The sequence below is a fragment of the Anoplolepis gracilipes genome, chromosome 13, assembly GCF_047496725.1.
Source record: "Anoplolepis gracilipes chromosome 13, ASM4749672v1, whole genome shotgun sequence".
NCBI lineage: Eukaryota > Metazoa > Arthropoda > Insecta > Hymenoptera > Formicidae > Anoplolepis > Anoplolepis gracilipes.
In genome coordinates this window covers 4,398,883-4,417,447 of record NC_132982.1, presented here as the reverse complement: position 1 = coordinate 4,417,447, position 18,565 = coordinate 4,398,883, and the positions used below count along the sequence as shown (strand labels likewise).

Sequence of the window (18,565 nt, the reverse complement as noted above, 5' to 3'; positions counted from 1 at the left end):
GTAGGTGTTAGCTAGCACGCGTGCAACCCGATGCATAATGTATTCGTGTGCAACGAGTGCGACGAAGTAACGTCGCATGACCGAATTAAAAGAGAGAGATGAATTTGAGACGCCTCGAGGGTTGTTTCTTTATGTCGACCCTTGCGCGTGGATTTCTTCTTTTATCAAGCTCGGTATTAAAAGAATTAAAGCCTCCGACGATCATGGATTGCGTATCATAATTGAGTTATCGCGGACCCTGCGGATATTTGAAAAGTATGATTTTGAAGCTGAAAGATTATTTTCCAAACAAATTACGAAATTGCGAATAAATAAGAAGATTTTATATATTTTTAATTACTTTTATGTTTACAATGTATATATTATATTATTATACTTTTTTTTTTTTACTTTTTTAATGTTTAATATTCAAATTATTCACACAAAGCGGTTGACTAATCTGCTGGTTAGATTAGCTTTAAATCTAGCTTAGCAAACATTTTTTAAATGTACATGTATATTCGTTCTTTTCTACGTTTTCTTTTCGTCCGATTCTATGCTTTTTTTTTTTTTTTTTTTCGTCCGACATGATCTTGGGTTTAGACGAACTTTTGCAATATCAAAGTAGACAGCCTCTTGTATATTCAGACAAACGACGAGATCATTCCACCTTGAGAAAATCACACGCTTTCATCTCCGTTTCTACTTCCATCGCGCAATGAGAAATGAGGGAAACGCGTCACAGCCGCTTGCTATCTACCAAGGAACTAAAATTGCGCCACTATCTTTCGATGTAAGTCATCATACTTTTATATACATATATATATGTATATATACGGGAAATTCAAAGTTTTCCATTTATTTTCGCAAATAGAATATAGCTATAAAATTGAAAAAAATATAAGTTAAAACATACCGATCTTTTCCAATGCAATATTATTAAAGTAAGATATGTTTATATAAACGCACACATATACAAACACATGTATTTGTGATGGCAGATAATATAATAGATACTACCTAACAATGAGAAATAAATCTAAATACGATTTATTCTTCATTTTCTTATTAGCAAAAAATTGATCAGCTTGCAGAAAACTGATGTGATCGTAAGTGACAAATTTTTAAAAGAATAAATTTTATTGAAAAATAGTTTCTTTGCGCTGATTATTCTTATCCAATCTCGCTTGAAAATTATTTCTGTATTTTATCTATATTCCTTATGAAATGAATCGTGCTACCGTTTATTGATGAATACCAGTCGTATTTCGTTTTTGCATGTAAATGGACCCAATGCGCCCATATTCGTTGATTGAATTCGGTTCCTCTGTCGAGGATAAATTTCGCATTCGTCGAGGTCGGCGCAGAGTTCACGGTAGGGAGCGGAAATCGATCAGTTAGGGCGCAAGACGGAATAGGGAGAAAGCATAACGTGAGAAAGGAAACATCGGGTACTGCTCCCCCTCCCTTCCCTTCTTCTCATGCTTACAACCGTGACGCTTCTAACCCTTTTTGTCTAGCATATATGTACATCACACATGTACACACTTGTACGCTTAAAGACAAAATTGAATAAAATTATTCAAATCGTCAGTTCAGATTTTTTAATCTAAAAAAAAAAAAAAAAAAAAAAAAAATGAAAATTTTTGCAAGAAGAGAGATGCAAGCTACACTTTTTAAATCTAATTGTAAGTAACATGCACGAAGATACAAGATTAAAAAAAAATTATACAAATCGATACGTCGTTTTAATTATTTTTTTAAATGAAATATATAATATAATCAAAATTCATACACACAAAGAGAAAAGACTAGAGATCAATGAAAAGTAATTCAAGTATAAATAATGTTTAAAATATAAATTTTACAACAATGACTTTAATATAATTGATCAACACGTTAATAATAATGTATTATACATAACGAATATAATTATGTGAATATATTTGTATTTACAAATTTATAACATATTATACATGAAAATATTAAGACGCGTCTCTTGATATTTTTAAACACATAGTTTATCATTGACCATAATTAAAATCTTATTAATTATCTCTAATTATATTAAACAATTCGGTGGCGAATGATTTCAACATGTTACAACAATTCTTTAAAGAATTGATTGAAATGGTGGAATTTATGTCAGATTCTCGCATCTTATTTCTCATCTTTATATTAATTTGATAGCGATAATTACTAGAAAGAGACGCGATGTCGGCGCCGCATCTTCTTGATTACATTCGGCGACAATCGTGTAACATGATGCGCACGGTGACGATGTCATGTCTGACGATGTCAGCGGTGTCTCCGCATCTAATAATAAACGGGTCGCGGTCATTGTTTAGAATATAGGTCGAATGTTCCGGCATTTACCGAGGCACCAAACGTCAACTTGTATGTAAGCGTGCATTTACCTCGTATATTTACTGCAACAATGTTGCGGTAGCAACAGTTTCCAAGTCTTGCTGCTTCCAAGTCCTGTGGCAAACATCGTCGCGGGTGAACGGACTCGAATGAAGTGACATAGTTATTAACTTCGTGCCTGAACATAAGTTTTGAGACTGCACGGGAAATATGCTCGCCTCGCGGGAAATAAATCAAGATGTAACAACATGAACGGAATGCTCGATGGTATTGTAAACCAGACGCACGATAATGTTTTTTTTTCCTCTTTTAAAACGTCCAGGTACCTCTCGTACTTTTAGTTATAAATGATCGCGAGAGAGAGAGAGAGAGAGAGAGAGAGAGAGAGAGAGAGAAACTTGGTTCCGTAAACTAAGTTTCAGGAAGACGAATGTAGATTCAGGAAAGCATATATTTTCAAGTTGATTTGGAGTGGATTCCGCTTTAACGAAATTTTAATTTAAGACTTACAATTAGTTACACGGCGGTCGTAAATAAACAGCCGTTCAATTAAAAAACAAAGAGAAGAGTATCAGACCGCCCGCGGTCTGATTGCCTTTCGGACGGCAGATAAACGCAAAATTTATCGCGCCAGTTCCGAGTACGAGTTAGATTTGCGGTCCTTCGTCCCTACATTATCGGGTCGACGTGCTGCAACCGAACGATCTTTCGTTACACACATTTCTGATACATACATATATACACCCGCAAACACACACGCATCGCCCGGTGTGACAGTCGGATTTGTAGCTTTCGGTGAAAACCATTTCCACGTTTTTTCTCACAAAACACATTTTCCAACCGCGTTGCAAGAGAGAGAGAGAGAGAGAGAGAGAGAGAGAGAAGGGAAAAAGAAAGAAAGAAAGAAAAAAAGTAGCGAGATGGTCATAGTTGGTCGCGCGTAACGCAATTATACGTCAACGATCCTGGCCTCGTATCCGCGAATATAATCAAATCGTTTCACGATATGCCGTGTAATTCGCATTCATTCGTAATTCATCGAAGCGAGAGAGTATTTCTTGCAAAACTCACATCTCGGAGCGGAAATGACGGTGAGAGAACATCGATGTCACACACATCAGAATTGCCATAACAAGTGTCGTATAACAATTGCAAACTCCCTGTGTATCAAAGATGCAAAATTGCGACATCTTACTGTTCATTGCGCGATATCGTTATTTATCTTCTCTCGCGATAATAAATCCGTAGCATCTGCTGGGACGCGCAGAAGAGATCGTTGAACTTTCCGTATTACGAATATTAATTATCGAATTAATGGACAGCGTACTAATCTATCTTAACTAAACGGAAGACTGGCTTAACTTAATATCGTTTTACCTCAGGCTCTTGGGGAGATTGTACGAAGTTAGGGCGGTAAGGAATGATTAAAGTCTCGGAAGGGGCCATCTAACCGTCGTCTAACGGCCACCAGAACTTATTTAGCATCTAACTCAAAGATTAACACTGAACGAATCAATTAAATGGTTAGTTGGGTCATTTAATTATAAAGAGGATCGAGAAAGCCGAAATTATTTAAACGTTGCATCTGCGGAGAATAATATTGTACATATAGGATATATATTCGAATCGTTTATGTAAATTAAAAGTTTTACAAAATTCAGAGACAGAGATGTTATCACATTATTATCATATATATAATCATATAAATAGATAGATTTAATTTAAAATAATAATAATTGATAAAATAAATATAATAAATAAATAAATGTTAAATATCATGCTGCTTGATTTATGCTCGAATATAAGTTGATTATATAATTATTTTACATTCTTTATACATTTACATTCAGATGTGTTTTGATTCTACTCGAGAGCTCTAGTTTATTAAACATAATAAACGTTTAATAAAGAGGATTTTTTGATTAAATTGTAGTGAGAAATTTTTTCTTTTACATATAATTTATAATATTTTTAAAATTATCTAATTAATAGTCATAACACAATTAAGTAGTAATATCTCACGGTACATCTATACATATATGTATATCTATGAGTTGTTAAAAAACTACAACAATAATTTCTTTTTGTTTCAGATAGCATGCAAGGACGCAAAACTCATTGCTCACCGGTCACAAGGCGATGAGAAGCCTGAATGGAGTCAGAAGAAGCCTCAGAGCCCCCTGGGGCTCCCATCGATGTTCCATTGACAGAACAGCGCAGACGGATCAATCTTGTCATTGCACTTAAGCCGATTTGAATCCGAATCTCTCATTTACACACCGATTACACTACCGACAGATATCCAGATTAACATTTAATTACAATACCGAAGAGAACAATCTAGATCCGAAAGATAGATATCATTCCGAGAAGCGCCGAGTTTAGGCGAGCCGAAACACACGGGATCGATATAGTGAAACTTATGCCAAAGATCTACTCTTATGTCAATTGATTTACGCGAAAGAACCTCGATAAAACCCCATAAATTACGCGCGCTTCAAGGGAGAAAAAAGGACGAATTGATTCGAACAAGAAAATAAAGTATAAACATCAAGATTTCGATATGGCGGCACCGGTAATCGAGAAGAAACGTTTCTTCTGCCGCGAGTGGGCCTTCACGAAGCTGTCGCATTGTCTGGAACAGCGACCGCAATCGAAGACATGCGGTGCTTTGATCGTGGGCGGACCGGGAAGCGGAAAGACGGCGCTGTGCGCCGAATTAGCGTGGCCCTCGACTGGCTCTTCCGCGAGGCATCAGCGATCCTTGAATCGCAGACTGTTGGCCCGACACTTTTGTCAAGCTAGAAGCGAGGCTTCCCTGTCGCCCGCTCAATTCGTGCGATCTATAGTCGCCCAATTGCTCCAGGCCAGCACGGATGGCATTCATCATCGATTGTCGTCTATATCAACCACCTCGCCGACAACATCCGTGACGGCAACCACAACCACGGTCACCACGACTGTGATGCTCACGGCAACAGCGACAACGACGGCAACTACAACGACCGCAACGCCTACGACGGCGATGACGACGGCGACAACGACGACAAACGTCACGGCTGCCGCGGCGCCTCTCACCTCCAGAGAGGCTATCGCGGAGGCCTATGCTGAGAAATTGCGAACTGATCCGGATATATATGCCGCGTTGCAACCGGATGTTTTAGACCGAGATCCGGACGACGCCTTGAAGAAGGCTCTATTATTTCCGTTGTTAGAAGTGGAACCACCGAAGAACTGTCTCTTTCTCTTGGTCGACTCGATTGACGAAGGTCAGACGTTGAATCCACCGCAGACCGGCACCAGAGACTCGCGAAGGGAGAACGATAATAACGTCAGTCGCACGATAGCTGAATTACTGGCTAATCACCACCATCTGTTCCCACAGTGGCTCTTGTTAGTCTGCACAGCTCGACGACAGAGCAAGACTATCTCGCGCATGTTCACCGGCTTTCGCAAGATCTCACTGGACGATCTGAGAAAGTCCCAGGTCGTCAGAGATGTTCAGCAGTATATACTCGCGCGGTTAGATCAGGAGGATGCACTCAGGTAACGACAAGAGTTTCATGTTGTTATACGTCGTCCATCAACTCGGTTATTAACTCATTAGCATGTAATATCGTATTAACTTTATTGACAATTATCTTTTGAGAAAGTTTATTTAAATCTATCGAATGTTATATAATTAATAGGAGTAAATTGTAAATTTACATTTAATGTAATAATGCAATTTTTTCGCTATGTAAATATTGTAAAATTCACATTAAATTTACAAAAAAATAAGATATAAATTTTCATTCGTTCATAATGACAGAAATAATGTAGTGGTATAATTCAATTTGTTAATTACGAAATTCCATGATATTTCGACATCTACATTAAATAATCACACTTTTTTTTTTTACTAATATTTTTATAAATTATTTTCTCAGACAACATATCTCGCGCGACACCGCCGAGATGCTGAACCAGTTGCACATAAAGAGCAACGGTTGTTTTCTGTACCTGGAGAAAGTGCTCGACGGCGTGGCGGAGAATTTTATTGTTCTACGCGAGGTGCGCGAGATTCCGGGAACGCTGAACGGCCTATATCTCTGGCTCTGCCAACGACTCTTCAGTAGGAAGCAATTCAGTAAGGTGCAACCTCTTCTCAACGTCATACTTGCCGCTAAATTACCCATTACCCAGGAAATTCTATACGAGAGTGTAAAGACGGCCTGCGTCGGTATCACCGTGGAGGATTTTAATCGCCGACTTCATCTGCTGCGCCGAGTGATATCGGTTTCGCGTGCTGGTGCATTGATGCTCTTTCATCACAGCTTCGCCGAGTGGTTACTCGATGTCAAACATTGTACACAAAAATATCTCTGTTTGGCCGCCGAGGGCCATGCTATGCTGGCGGCCTATTACACTGTTCGCGGTCCCGAGCTCAATCCTGACGAGATATGCGTGTTGGCTCAACACCTGCAACGCGCGATTACAAGTGTTCCGACTAACACCACTTTAGACGTTCACACACTTCAAGTACTCTGGATGATTGGTAGTAATGCGCCCGTCGAAGACTGTTATTTAGATAGCTCCGAGTGTATTCTCTGGCCCAGGCAGGACGTAAAGCTGTTGAAATTGTTGATCGACGCTGGTGCTAAGCCCTCCGAAAAGATTGTCGATGACGACGCTAGCAAAGATGCCATTTCTTCTAGTCAGGTAATTTTCTTTTTTATTAAAAAGTTTTCATAAAGGTGTGAAAGAAAAAATAGGTGATTTTTCTATCCATTTAATTGAATATATACTCGAAACACTTAACGCACTCAATATTATATTTGACAGCTTATTATAAGTAAAAAGCTATAATCTGATTAAATTGAATTAAAAGTTAAATTTTGCATCTATTGTGTTTTAATTTCTCCGTTTCTCCTTAGTTTTATTTCCAATTTTTTTCCTTTTATTATTAATTTTAATAATAAATAAAAACCGTAAATATATAAATTTATTTTCTGAATCATGAAGCGTATTGATATATTATAGAAAATAATTTAAGACAAATACAATTTCTTTTCTTTCGTGTTTTTTATACAAAGGTTTCGCAAGATGTAAGTCCCATTGATGAATCTCCAAATGAACCGTTGACGGAGCTTCTTGGTGAAAGTGGAGATATCAATCAAACAGATTCTTATGGACGAACAGTGTTGCATACATTAGCTACCGATGGCAATGCATCTCTGCTAGAGTTGGCGCTTGCAGCCTGTCCTCAGGTATGCAAATTCATCACATAAATTAATATAAATTTTAATTATAATTAAACTAGCTATTTGATATAGACAGTTTTTATAGAATGAAGCTGTTCAAATAGTCAAGTTATACTACTTAAGATTTTGCTCAAATAATTTAACATTATTTAAAATACCTAGCATGATAAAGTTTCGATTTTACATAGGCAAAATTGGAAGCGGTCGACCGAAATGGACAGACACCATTAAATTTAGCCGCGAGGCATGGTTACGCGGACGTGGTACGTGTTCTTTTAGCTGCCGGCGCGAGAGCGGATCACGCGGACTGTGATGGCTGGACTGCCCTGAGGGCTGCTGCCTGGGGAGGTCATACTCAGGTAGAGCTAGCTTTAATTGGTAAATTTTTTTTAAAAATGCGCAAATTTCATTAACTCTGCGTTTTACAAAAATGTATCTAAACGATAATTAATTTTTGATCGAATAAGTTAACAAATTAAATTGTAAGCCTTTTCAGTCGAGAGGGGGACGTCTCTCACGAGTTTTCTTTATTTCAGGTGGTTGAAGAACTTCTGAAACACGGGGCTATGGTGGATTGCGCGGATTGGGATCAACGTACCGCACTACGAGCGGCCGCGTGGGGCGGTCACGAAGATATCGTTAAAGCTCTTTTAAAACATGGTGCGGATGTTAATAGAACGGACGATGAAGGTAGAACCGCTCTGATCGCCGCGGCGTATATGGGTCATAGCGAGATCGTGGAACATCTTTTGGATTTCGGAGCTGAAATCGATCACGCCGACAGCGACGGTAGAACCGCGCTCAGTGTCGCTGCGCTTTGCGTTCCTGCCAATCACGGATATGCGAAGGTATGTCTGTTCTGCATTTGAATATTAGTTTAATTAATTAATATTGATACAAGCTTTATATTAAATATTGTGTTATAAATTATATCTATTATTTCGAAGACTTTGGATTGTTTTACATTGAATGGAACAAATTTATCGCTCAGTAGACGTAACAAAATAATTTTAATTGAAAATGTCAAAATGTAACTATGAATGATGATTAACTTTGCATGTATTATAATATTAAATGTCAATTGCACGTTGTGTCGCAGGTTGTCACGATACTTTTAGAACGTGGTGCTACTGTGGATCACGAGGATAAGGATGGTATGACTCCATTATTAGTTGCCGCGTTCGAGGGTCATCGAGACGTGTGCGATTTGCTTCTGGAATTTGATGCGGATATGGATCATTGCGACGTCACCGGGAGAACGCCTTTGTGGGCGGCTGCGAGTATGGGACACGGATCGGTCGTGAAGCTCTTGCTATACTGGGGCTGCTGCGTCGACACTATCGACAACGAAGGCAGAACCGTTCTCAGCGTGGCCGCCGCGCAGGGCGGTACGGACGTTGTGAAGCAATTGCTCGCTAGAGGTAAAATTGATTTAACTAGCGCAAGTGTTACGTTGTACGTGTGATCTGTATAAGTGCATAAAGAGATGTATTGTTCTTGACGTAAGGCTTAGACGAGCAGCACAGAGACAATTCCGGTTGGACCCCTTTACATTACTCGGCCTTTGAGGGTCACATCGACGTCTGCGAAGCATTACTAGAGGCTGGCGCGAAGATCGACGAAACTGACAATGATGGAAAGAGCGCTCTTATGCTCGCTGCGCAGGAAGGACACACGTCGTTGGTAGAAAGATTATTGGAACATCACGGCGCGCCTATAGATCAACACGCCCACGATGGTAAAACTGCTTTGAGGTAATGCAGTAATGCTTTATATAAATAAACAAGATTAAAGTGAAATATAAAATGAGATTAGCGATATTTTTTACATATTGTCTCTCATATTTATAGACTTGCAGCCCTAGAGGGACATTACGACACTGTGAAAATATTATTATCTCGCAATGCTGATGTTAATGCGAAAGATGCTGATGGAAGGAGCACTCTATATATACTTGCATTAGAAAACAGATTAGCCATGGCGAGGTTTCTGCTGGAACATGCGAGTGCCGATATAGAAAGTAGAGATTCAGAAGTAAGTAATTGTCAATTACAGTTGAAAAAACAGCTTAAGAATTATTTTATTGCAGTCACAGAAATTAATAATGATTGATATATTTGTGTTTTACAGGGTAGGACATCATTGCACGTAAGCGCTTGGCAAGGACACGTAGAAATGGTAGCTTTGTTGCTAACGGATGGTGGAGCTAGCGTGAACGCTTGCGACAATGAGAACAGAACCCCACTTCATTCGGCTGCTTGGCAAGGACACGCAGCGATCGTCAGGCTGCTTCTGGAACATGGTGCCACTCCTGATCACACCTGTAATCAAGGTGCAACGGCTCTAGGTATCAGTCATGAATAATCTATAGTTGTATGACTAAAGCAAATAACGACTCTATAAAAAACATTTTTTATTAAACTTTTTCTGTCAGACAACATTTTAACTGATAGGAAAATGCAATTTGTAGGTATTGCCGCTCAGGAAGGACATGAACATTGTGTCCGGGCACTTCTGAATCACGGAGCTGATCCGAATCATTCCGATCACTGTGGACGGAACGCCATTAAAGTAGCCGCTAAAAGTGGTCACGATTCAGTTGTCAGGCTATTAGAAGAACATTCTGCCAATCAACGCAGTTTGAGACCCGGCATCAATGGAGGTTGTATAATTGATGTTCTTTTTATTGATTTGTATGATCAAATTTAGAAAATAAATTTAAGAAAAAAGTAAAGATATCTAATCCGTAACGAGAGATTATGAATTTCAAAGTTATTTATCTAGAATTTTTTTCTTCATCTTTGATATTAAGAAAATATTAACATTTTATTTCTTTTTTAAATATAAATTAATTTATTATTCTTTTTAATATAAAATAATTTATTATCGATTTCTAATGTTGTAATAACATAAGTTAAAAATAAATTATCATTTTTAGGAGGTAGCAGTAGTGCCACTTCTGTAACATCCAATTCGACGGCTGAGACCAAACCTTCGTCGGCAATCTTAAATCCTCTATCTACGCAATACAGTCCAGCGGAATCACCAGATTCCACTAAACGACGTAGTTGCGTATCTCTAGGTAACAATTCGAGCAACAGCAAATCGAGCAGTAACTTAACAGGCAGTACTAAGAGCGATCAGGGAAAATTCAACCAAAACTCGATGGTTAACTGTCAGGTAATTAAAGTACGTGATAAGTATATATACATATATATATATATATATATACACAAATAGAAGAAGCGATTTTGCTATGCTTATAATGTTATTTAGCAATCAAATTAAAAGCTATTGCAAATTTCTGTTTCTATTTTTTATCTATTATCTATTTATCTATAATATTCTAGTATAACATTTTACTTGTGCTTTGCATGTGTCCTTGCTTCAGGGAAATATCACGAGTTTATCGAAAATTTTTAATGTTCAATTTTTATAATTTTAGGCACCATTATCTTTTACGCAACAACTACAACAGTGTTCAAGAGGAGCAAAAAGTCGGCCACTCAGTAAACTATTGTCACCTTTGAAGAGCGAACCACAAAGTCCGATTTACGCTTCACCACCGCATTCTCCATTAAGCGACAGCCTTATTCCGTATTCACCTTCAAATAAGAGTCCACCCAGTGCTCAAACAGCCGCCAATATGATACAGAATCAGCTTGGTGTATCGTTAATGGCGACAAATCCAAACATACCATACAAAACACAGTCAGGATATAATCATGTACCAATGATTTACGAGCCAATCAAGCTCAAAACTGAAATTATCGACAGGAATAACATTAGTAAGCCGTTTGAATTAACAAACGAGATGTTGGGTTTGAGCATTGGGAAGGATAAGGAAAACGGACACGAAGAAAAACGAAATTCAGCAGATACGCATTTTACACGAGACACCCATATGAGAATAATATTGGGAAATAGCGGTGCTGGCGTTGGTAGAAGTGTTAAGCACATTTCCGATCACACACCTGGAAGGTAAGAAGTTGATGTAGCGTAAGCATTTTTCTATGCTTAAAGTCCTAATTGTTTATCACATCACATAATTAACACTATCACAATTATGTTTTTCATCTACAAAATGCACCATGTATTAGAAATCACAAATTTATTTCAAGTATACATATTCACGAGATTCACAGCAATGCAAAATATCATCACAGAAATGTCATGTACATTTATTTTATGTTTTATATGTATGCCTCATCCGAAAGTCACATGCACATAATTTCATCACTTCAATTGAAATTTTATAAAGCATACTTGTCATCTTAATTTTTTCAATGCAATTCTTTAGACTTTGCAGAAATCACAATGGTCGTATAAGGAAGACACACCGCTTCATGAGCGATAGGCTTTCCTTCCTTTTTCAACCCTCTCGAGTGAAAAAAGATAGAATATGTAGTCCAGGAGGACATACGACAATGTTAGACATATATATCATGCTATGTATTAATTGATTACTTTAAATGTAAAGCTGATCAGAAACACAGACATATTAACGATATATATATATATAAAATGAGAGATAACTTTTGTTTCTAAAATCTTAATATACTTAATATATATGATATTTCTTTTAACACATTTAATTTTTCATATCAACTCTTCGACAAAACGAGAAAATATATACATATATGTTATTTGTAAATGTTTTGTAAAGTTTTACTATATTACATTTCAGCGCAGGTAATTTAAAGCCAAAGCGTAATGGTTTGGTATCCAATCCAGCCATGAGATTAGTAGCAGGAGTTAGAAATGGAATTGAGAATGCCACGAATAGAAATAAGCCTATTACAACACGTGTAAATGGATTCCAGTGGAAGGCGGAAGCGCGCAAGGAAACACCATTGTAGGGACAGGTATTGCTTGTTATTTATTCAGCCATTAATAATTTTGTACAATTTGTCATTTTTTTATACAACACTTTGGGAATACTTTGCAATAAGTGCTATAATTTTACTAAAAACAAATGTCTTGATATCACTTCAAGTGTCTAAAAAGTCAAATATAGTTAACACTTTATTATTCATTATTATACTTTATTTATTTGTTATTATAGGAGACATACATATATATTCTGGAATTTTAGAAATTTATTTTATTTTTTTAAAATAAATGAAGAACAGTTATAGCACAAAAAGGATTTTAATTTCTGAGTAACCACATTTATGTTGCCATATTTCATATAATAATTAAAATCAAAATTAGAATTTCTGTATTAATTTAGAGCTATATATATAGAGTATTATTTAAAAATATATTTTTATATTATAAAGATAATAAAATAAATTTTTCCACGTTAATATAGGCTGTACATTACGGATTGTTTCGGCGAAGAGCTAGTAGAAGCCAACATCGTGGATGGCGATCTGTCGCGAATAAAAAGCGAAAGTCAATAAACAAATTTTTCTCGGTTTATTTGAGCAAAATCAAATTACCTCGAATAAGAAGGAAGAGAAAAGTGGAAGAGGAATAAATATTCTGATATAGAATGAAAAATCGAAATCGCGTAGCACACAAAACCAAATATTAATTTGCATAGGAAAAAGTATGTAGACATAGATATGTAAACTCATGAAACATGACTTTGTATAAACATAACGTTAACGAAATTATTTACTGATCTCACTAATATAATACATGCATACACACATACATATATTCACATACATATTGAGTATGTATATGTTTGTATGTAAGAATACTTATTATACAGGATATATCACAAACGCTGCCCAGTCTTTAAACCGAGCTTAGAGAACAAATTACTTCTTCTGTTGTGTAGATCTTTGGTTCGCAGCAGTTGGAAGTAAAAATTTATTAATTTGCTAAAGTTTATTATGGGAGAAATTGAACAGCTTTTGAAAGATATATACTGTATATATACTTATGAAATCATTATTAAATTTTTGAGAAAGAAGAGAGAAAAAGAAATCTTAGCCGTGATGTTAATGCCAGGTTAGATAATAAAGTTTAATGATGAAAATTTCTTCAGAAGACTGGATGCAAACGGAATGCATATGTGATCTTTTAATGGATAATTTTAAACCGAAGAAAATGTATAGATATGTATAAATTATATTAAGAAAAAAAAATTAAAGATGATAGAGTATGATAATATGGACTCATTACAAATACGTAAAGTTATGGCCTGAAAATGAGGAACGTGTGTAAATACAAATCCCTCGTAATGTCTCGTGCAACATATTTATTATACTGTAATAGGTGCGAAATAAATAAAAACTAGGAGATATTAAACGCAATTACGAACGATTTATTTTTTATCGCTTTCTGCATAAATCAATTCTGTCTAATAGTGTTCTATCAAGATATAGTGAGATTTGTGATAATAATGATCCTCACGAGATGCATCTATCTTATACCTTAAAAGAAAAGATGATTAAACATATTATTAAATTGAATGATGAATAATATAAAGATACATCATCGTAAATAAATAATGAGAATAAAACTATCTAATTTTTTTATATCATAATGATAGGGACAAGGCATTTTTTATCTATATGGTTATTTGTTTTGAATTCTTGAGGCTATTTCCTAATTATCCTATTATTATATTTAACATCCTACTTCAATGATCTTTATCCTTGTCTTAGTCCATCATGCACATCTTGGCAAAACACTGATTTCAGCCACTGGCTTAAATTAATATAATGTATATAACACACTAATTTTTGATTGAACGTTTCTGATTTAGGAAAACATGGAATAGTGAAGGAGAATGGTAATTTACGACTGGTATTAAGATAGTATCTGTCCAGTTGTCAAGTAGGTTTGTTAAAATAAGATAAAACATTGAGAAAGAAAAACTCTCTTATCTTAGATAATATATCTTGATAACTCTATCTTTTAAGATAGAGTTTCTTGCACCGCTTAATTTCTTTAAGTCTAATTAAAAGCTTAAAGTTTAAGTCTGCAGCTTAAGTGGTTTTTGTAAATAATTTTGATGTAAATCGAACTTCCTCATGTGATATATCATTTTAATGTACAGCATTGGATAAATAAAACAAAAGTGATATTAAATTCATATACTAGGTAAGTATTTGTAATTAAAATGTACCGATTCTTGACTTTAAATCAATTTAAAAAAAGTACAGCTAACTAGAAACCAATGCTACATACAAATAAGCAAGCATGTTGCTAATTGTAAGTAATATTTAAAATGTAAACAAGAAGATAAGATTATCTTCAGCCTAATTATGTGAATGTTTAATAGTACAAACGGTGTTTATAATCCATCATTTAAAAATATTGATACATAATTTGTGTATATTATGTATAATTGTATACATAATATTTTTAATAATAATTAGTGGCTTTTATTAGAAATATTTATAATTTGTATATTACTATACACTTTCAGATTTCTAAACCATTGTATATATATTTCCATTTAATGTTTTTAAATATTAGTAGATCTTTTTTTGCGTTTAACTCGTATTGTCATCTATTAGCTTTAGTCACAATTGCATCACTAGCTCACATACTTCAATTTCAATTTTACAAAATTTATAATATGTATAAAATGCATACACAAATATTCTGATAGTGAAATAGTATGTGTATAGTTTGTAATTTCTTTTTATAAAAAAGATGCTTTTCATATTTTCTTCTTAATTGTTTTAAATTCTTTAAAAAACTCGTAAAAAAACGTTAAATTATAGGTTGCCTTCGGACTCTTAAATTATAAATTTAATTTTTAATCATTGTTATTGCTATAATTTAATGTTAAATACTGCTATAAATTAATGTTATTGCTAACAGCAAGCTTGTAAAATCAACTACAATGAACAATTTGATGCGCTTCCTGTCAAAACATAAAATAATAATATCGACAGTAGTTGGTGTGACTGCTGGTATAATATGCGGTATGAGTTTTAAACATAGTAGAAAATCGTGGTCTGATCGAGATATTATGTATCTCAAATTTCCTGGAGAGATATTTTTAAGAGTGGTGAACTGTTTAATATTACCGCTTATTACGTCCAGCATTGTAAGTGCTACTTGTAATCTCAGCAAATCTGGTAAGTGTTCATGTTGATCAAATTTTTTAATAAATTATTTATTAATAATTTGAATTATTTATTAAGTTATGTATTTAAATATTTTTCGTACTTTTAAAAAGAAATTAGAGTGATACTTTACACATGTGTAAATATATATATATATATATATATATATATATATATATATATATCATATTTGTATATATTACATTTCACATGAAAAATTTATAAAAAATGTAACAGATAAAATGACTTCTTAACAATTGCATAGGACCGATTGGATTAATGGCTTTGTACTATTATCTAACGACTACTACAATTGGAATAATTTTGTGTGTTATACTTGTTGAAACTATTCGACCAGGAGAATTAATGAAAAGTGAGAATAATACTGTGTCAACGTCCACAAAAACCTTTATGACAATAGACACAATTCTAGATTTATTTCGGTAATTAAATGTATTTAACCGCTAATTAAAATCTCTAAAATTTGAAATTAATATATTCTCGTGAAGGAGTGTATTAATAATTTAAAATTTAAACTATAACATATAATGAGCTAAAATAATTTTTAATTCGTTTTTCTGTATATAAAAGATAAAGAATTGTTTGTTTTTTATTTAAAAAAAAATTCCTTACTTTCCGTGTTCAGAAATATTTTACAGATTAATTAAAAAAGTCTTATTTGTAAAAAATCGCATATATATACATATACATTTCTTTTTTTCATATTATACATATATCATTACTTTTTTCATATTGTACATATCATATTATTACAGTAATTTATTCCCTGAAAATATAGTACTTGCATGTATGTATCAGGTATGTCCCTTTACAATTTCCATTTATAAAAATAATATGTAACCTGCAGTATTTAAAAAAAAATGTAATATTTTTTCAGTATCAAACTGTTCTGGAAAAACCAATCAGTATAAATACATCAGGTACTACATAATGCATTAAACATTGCCTATTTTTATTTTCTTGCATCTTTTTATCTCTCTTTTTTGTTTCTTTAATTAACTTTTATAATCACATTTTTTTTTCAATTAAACTTTACGGTTAAAAAAATTTTTTTAATTTGATGCTCTATAGGCAGTAACTAAGTGACATTAAAATGAATGATAATGAAAATATAATATTATTAATTGTAGCTAAACTGCATATAGTATATAACATTAAAATTATACATATAACATTTTTTGTGTAACAACGACGTATATAATATTTATTTTTGTATACAGTACCAATAGAAGAATGGTCCATAACAAACGAATATGTGGTAGGAACAAATGTCTTGGGTTTAGTATTTCATAGTCTATTACTCGGTGTGGCAATTGCAAATATAGGTACAAAAGGAAAGCCATTATCAGATTTTTTCAGTTGCCTGGCCGACGTTATGATGAAAATTATGAAATGGATAACATTGTACGCATCAGTACATTATATTATTAAATTAGAGAAAATTTATATTTACTCTATTTTCTATTTAATCATTACTTTTGAAACTATTTATATATATATGTAAAATAGCACATTTTTATAGCTAAATATATATAATATATATAATATATATATTTAGCTTTTTTAAATAGCATATTATTTCAATAATAATCTAAAATATATACAATATATTATACATTATAAATTCTGCAGCATGAATAACGATAAAATTTTTCGTTTAGAATAGCACCGATAGGCGTATCGTTTCTTATCACTAGTAGAATTCTAGAAATCGATGATTTTGGTAATATGATAAGCTATTTAGGATTTTATATTTTAACCGTCTTTATTGGTCTAATATTACAAGGTTTTGTAATATTACCCTTCCTTCATTGGATCATCACACGCAAATCACCTTATAAAATTATATCTAAGCTTGGTCCTTCCTTTGCAACAGCCATTGGAACATCATCAAGGTAACATACAAGATAAAAAATTGTCTATATATAAAGACCTAAGAAATCTTTTCTAATTTTATATTATATAATCTAGCACTGCCACAGTTCCATACACAATACGATGCTTAGAAGATTTGGGAATAAATTCTAAAATAACAAAGTTTCTTATACCAATTGGAGCAGCAATAAATATGGACGGAATAGCCTTGTACGAAAGCATTGGAGCGATATTTATTATACAATTACGTGGACTGCAATTTTCATTATTTAAAATAATAATCATCAGGTTTGTGTTAAAAAAATGAACGTAACTGAAGAATGACTAAAGAAATAGTCTCTGCATAAAATTTACAAATTTTATACGTTATAACTTTAAAACTTTGTTATTCTCCCTTTTCAAGTGTTACATGTACAGTATCGTGTGTGGGTGCTGCTGGAATACCTAGCGGTGGTTATATGATGTTAATAATGGTACTAAATTCTATTGGAGTACCTGTCGAAGATGTCACATTAATCATCGCTATTGACTGGTTTGTGTAAGTATATGGTACATTGTTTTTGTTCTTTTTATATAAAAGTAATATATTTTTTCTTTCAAATCAGAGATTAACTCTACAGAAATATAAATTATTTATGAGTAATAAAAAAGAATTATTACTTTTCAGTGATCGTTTTAGAACAACAATCAACATTATAGGCGATGCACTTGGTGCAAGCATTATATCTCGCTTTTGTAAAGATTTATTGTTAGAAAAAGATGAAATATGACCATTAAGAGAGAAAGAGAAAGAGAGAGAACAAATGTTATTTGCAATATGTTTGTACAAATGCATTTTCATAATGAAAGTTGGAATAGATATTATGATATGATATGTAATAGCAAGATTTTCTCAATCAAATTTTTCTTACGAGAGATGCTCAATATAAATATAAATGTAGAAAACTTAAAAAAGAGGAAAAAATAGTCTGCTATAATATATATAATATAGTAATGTAAAATATTTTCACAAATATATATATATATATTTTCACAAATAAG

General features: G+C 33.7%; 2 protein-coding genes across 7 annotated transcripts in view; both read left to right on the top strand.

The window, feature by feature from the left end:
* Positions 1 to 13,858, top strand: part of LOC140672655 (uncharacterized) — an 88,016-nt gene extending 74,158 nt beyond the window's left edge. For 3 of the 5 annotated variants that reach the window (XM_072904980.1, XM_072904978.1, XM_072904981.1), the window contains 15 exons: positions 4,440 to 5,892; positions 6,276 to 7,047; positions 7,422 to 7,595; positions 7,778 to 7,948; positions 8,126 to 8,437; positions 8,689 to 9,010; positions 9,097 to 9,343; positions 9,440 to 9,623; positions 9,720 to 9,936; positions 10,060 to 10,251; positions 10,528 to 10,778; positions 11,035 to 11,570; positions 11,890 to 12,018; positions 12,277 to 12,454; positions 12,904 to 13,858. In XM_072904980.1, the coding sequence (XP_072761081.1) occupies positions 4,910 to 5,892; positions 6,276 to 7,047; positions 7,422 to 7,595; positions 7,778 to 7,948; positions 8,126 to 8,437; positions 8,689 to 9,010; positions 9,097 to 9,343; positions 9,440 to 9,623; positions 9,720 to 9,936; positions 10,060 to 10,251; positions 10,528 to 10,778; positions 11,035 to 11,570; positions 11,890 to 12,018; positions 12,277 to 12,448 (4,662 nt within the window). In that variant the 5' untranslated portion in view covers positions 4,440 to 4,909 and the 3' untranslated portion in view covers positions 12,449 to 12,454; positions 12,904 to 13,858. The remainder of the gene's footprint in view (positions 1 to 4,439; positions 5,893 to 6,275; positions 7,048 to 7,421; positions 7,596 to 7,777; positions 7,949 to 8,125; positions 8,438 to 8,688; positions 9,011 to 9,096; positions 9,344 to 9,439; positions 9,624 to 9,719; positions 9,937 to 10,059; positions 10,252 to 10,527; positions 10,779 to 11,034; positions 11,571 to 11,889; positions 12,019 to 12,276; positions 12,455 to 12,903) is intronic. The other 2 variants (XM_072904982.1, XM_072904983.1) reach the window with 2 other exon arrangements.
* Positions 13,859 to 14,509: 651 nt separating this feature from the next.
* Positions 14,510 to 18,475, top strand: LOC140672658 (excitatory amino acid transporter 3). 2 transcript variants are annotated; one of them, XM_072904986.1, is made up of 10 exons: positions 14,510 to 14,651; positions 15,381 to 15,640; positions 15,894 to 16,071; positions 16,405 to 16,447; positions 16,527 to 16,569; positions 16,870 to 17,053; positions 17,311 to 17,544; positions 17,621 to 17,812; positions 17,928 to 18,062; positions 18,192 to 18,475. In XM_072904986.1, exons 2-10 carry the CDS (start codon positions 15,403 to 15,405, stop codon positions 18,292 to 18,294), a joined length of 1,350 nt encoding a protein of 449 aa, XP_072761087.1. In that variant the 5' UTR covers positions 14,510 to 14,651; positions 15,381 to 15,402; the 3' UTR covers positions 18,295 to 18,475. The 2 variants fall into 2 exon arrangements, with proteins under 2 accessions (XP_072761087.1, XP_072761088.1); XM_072904987.1 differs by lacking the exon at positions 14,510 to 14,651 and having other exon boundaries at positions 15,205 to 15,640.
* Positions 18,476 to 18,565: the final 90 nt, after the last annotated feature.

Bases quoted from the DNA above. Each gene is read 5' to 3' on its own strand.
- LOC140672658 (XM_072904986.1), top strand. From the start codon at position 15,403: ATGAACAATTTGATGCGCTTCCTGTCAAAACATAAAATAATAATATCG. The intron at 15,641-15,893 runs GTAAGTGTTCAT...ACAATTGCATAG, and splicing joins TTGTAATCTCAGCAAATCTG to GACCGATTGGATTAATGGCT. The intron at 16,570-16,869 runs GTACTACATAAT...TTTTGTATACAG, and splicing joins AATCAGTATAAATACATCAG to TACCAATAGAAGAATGGTCC.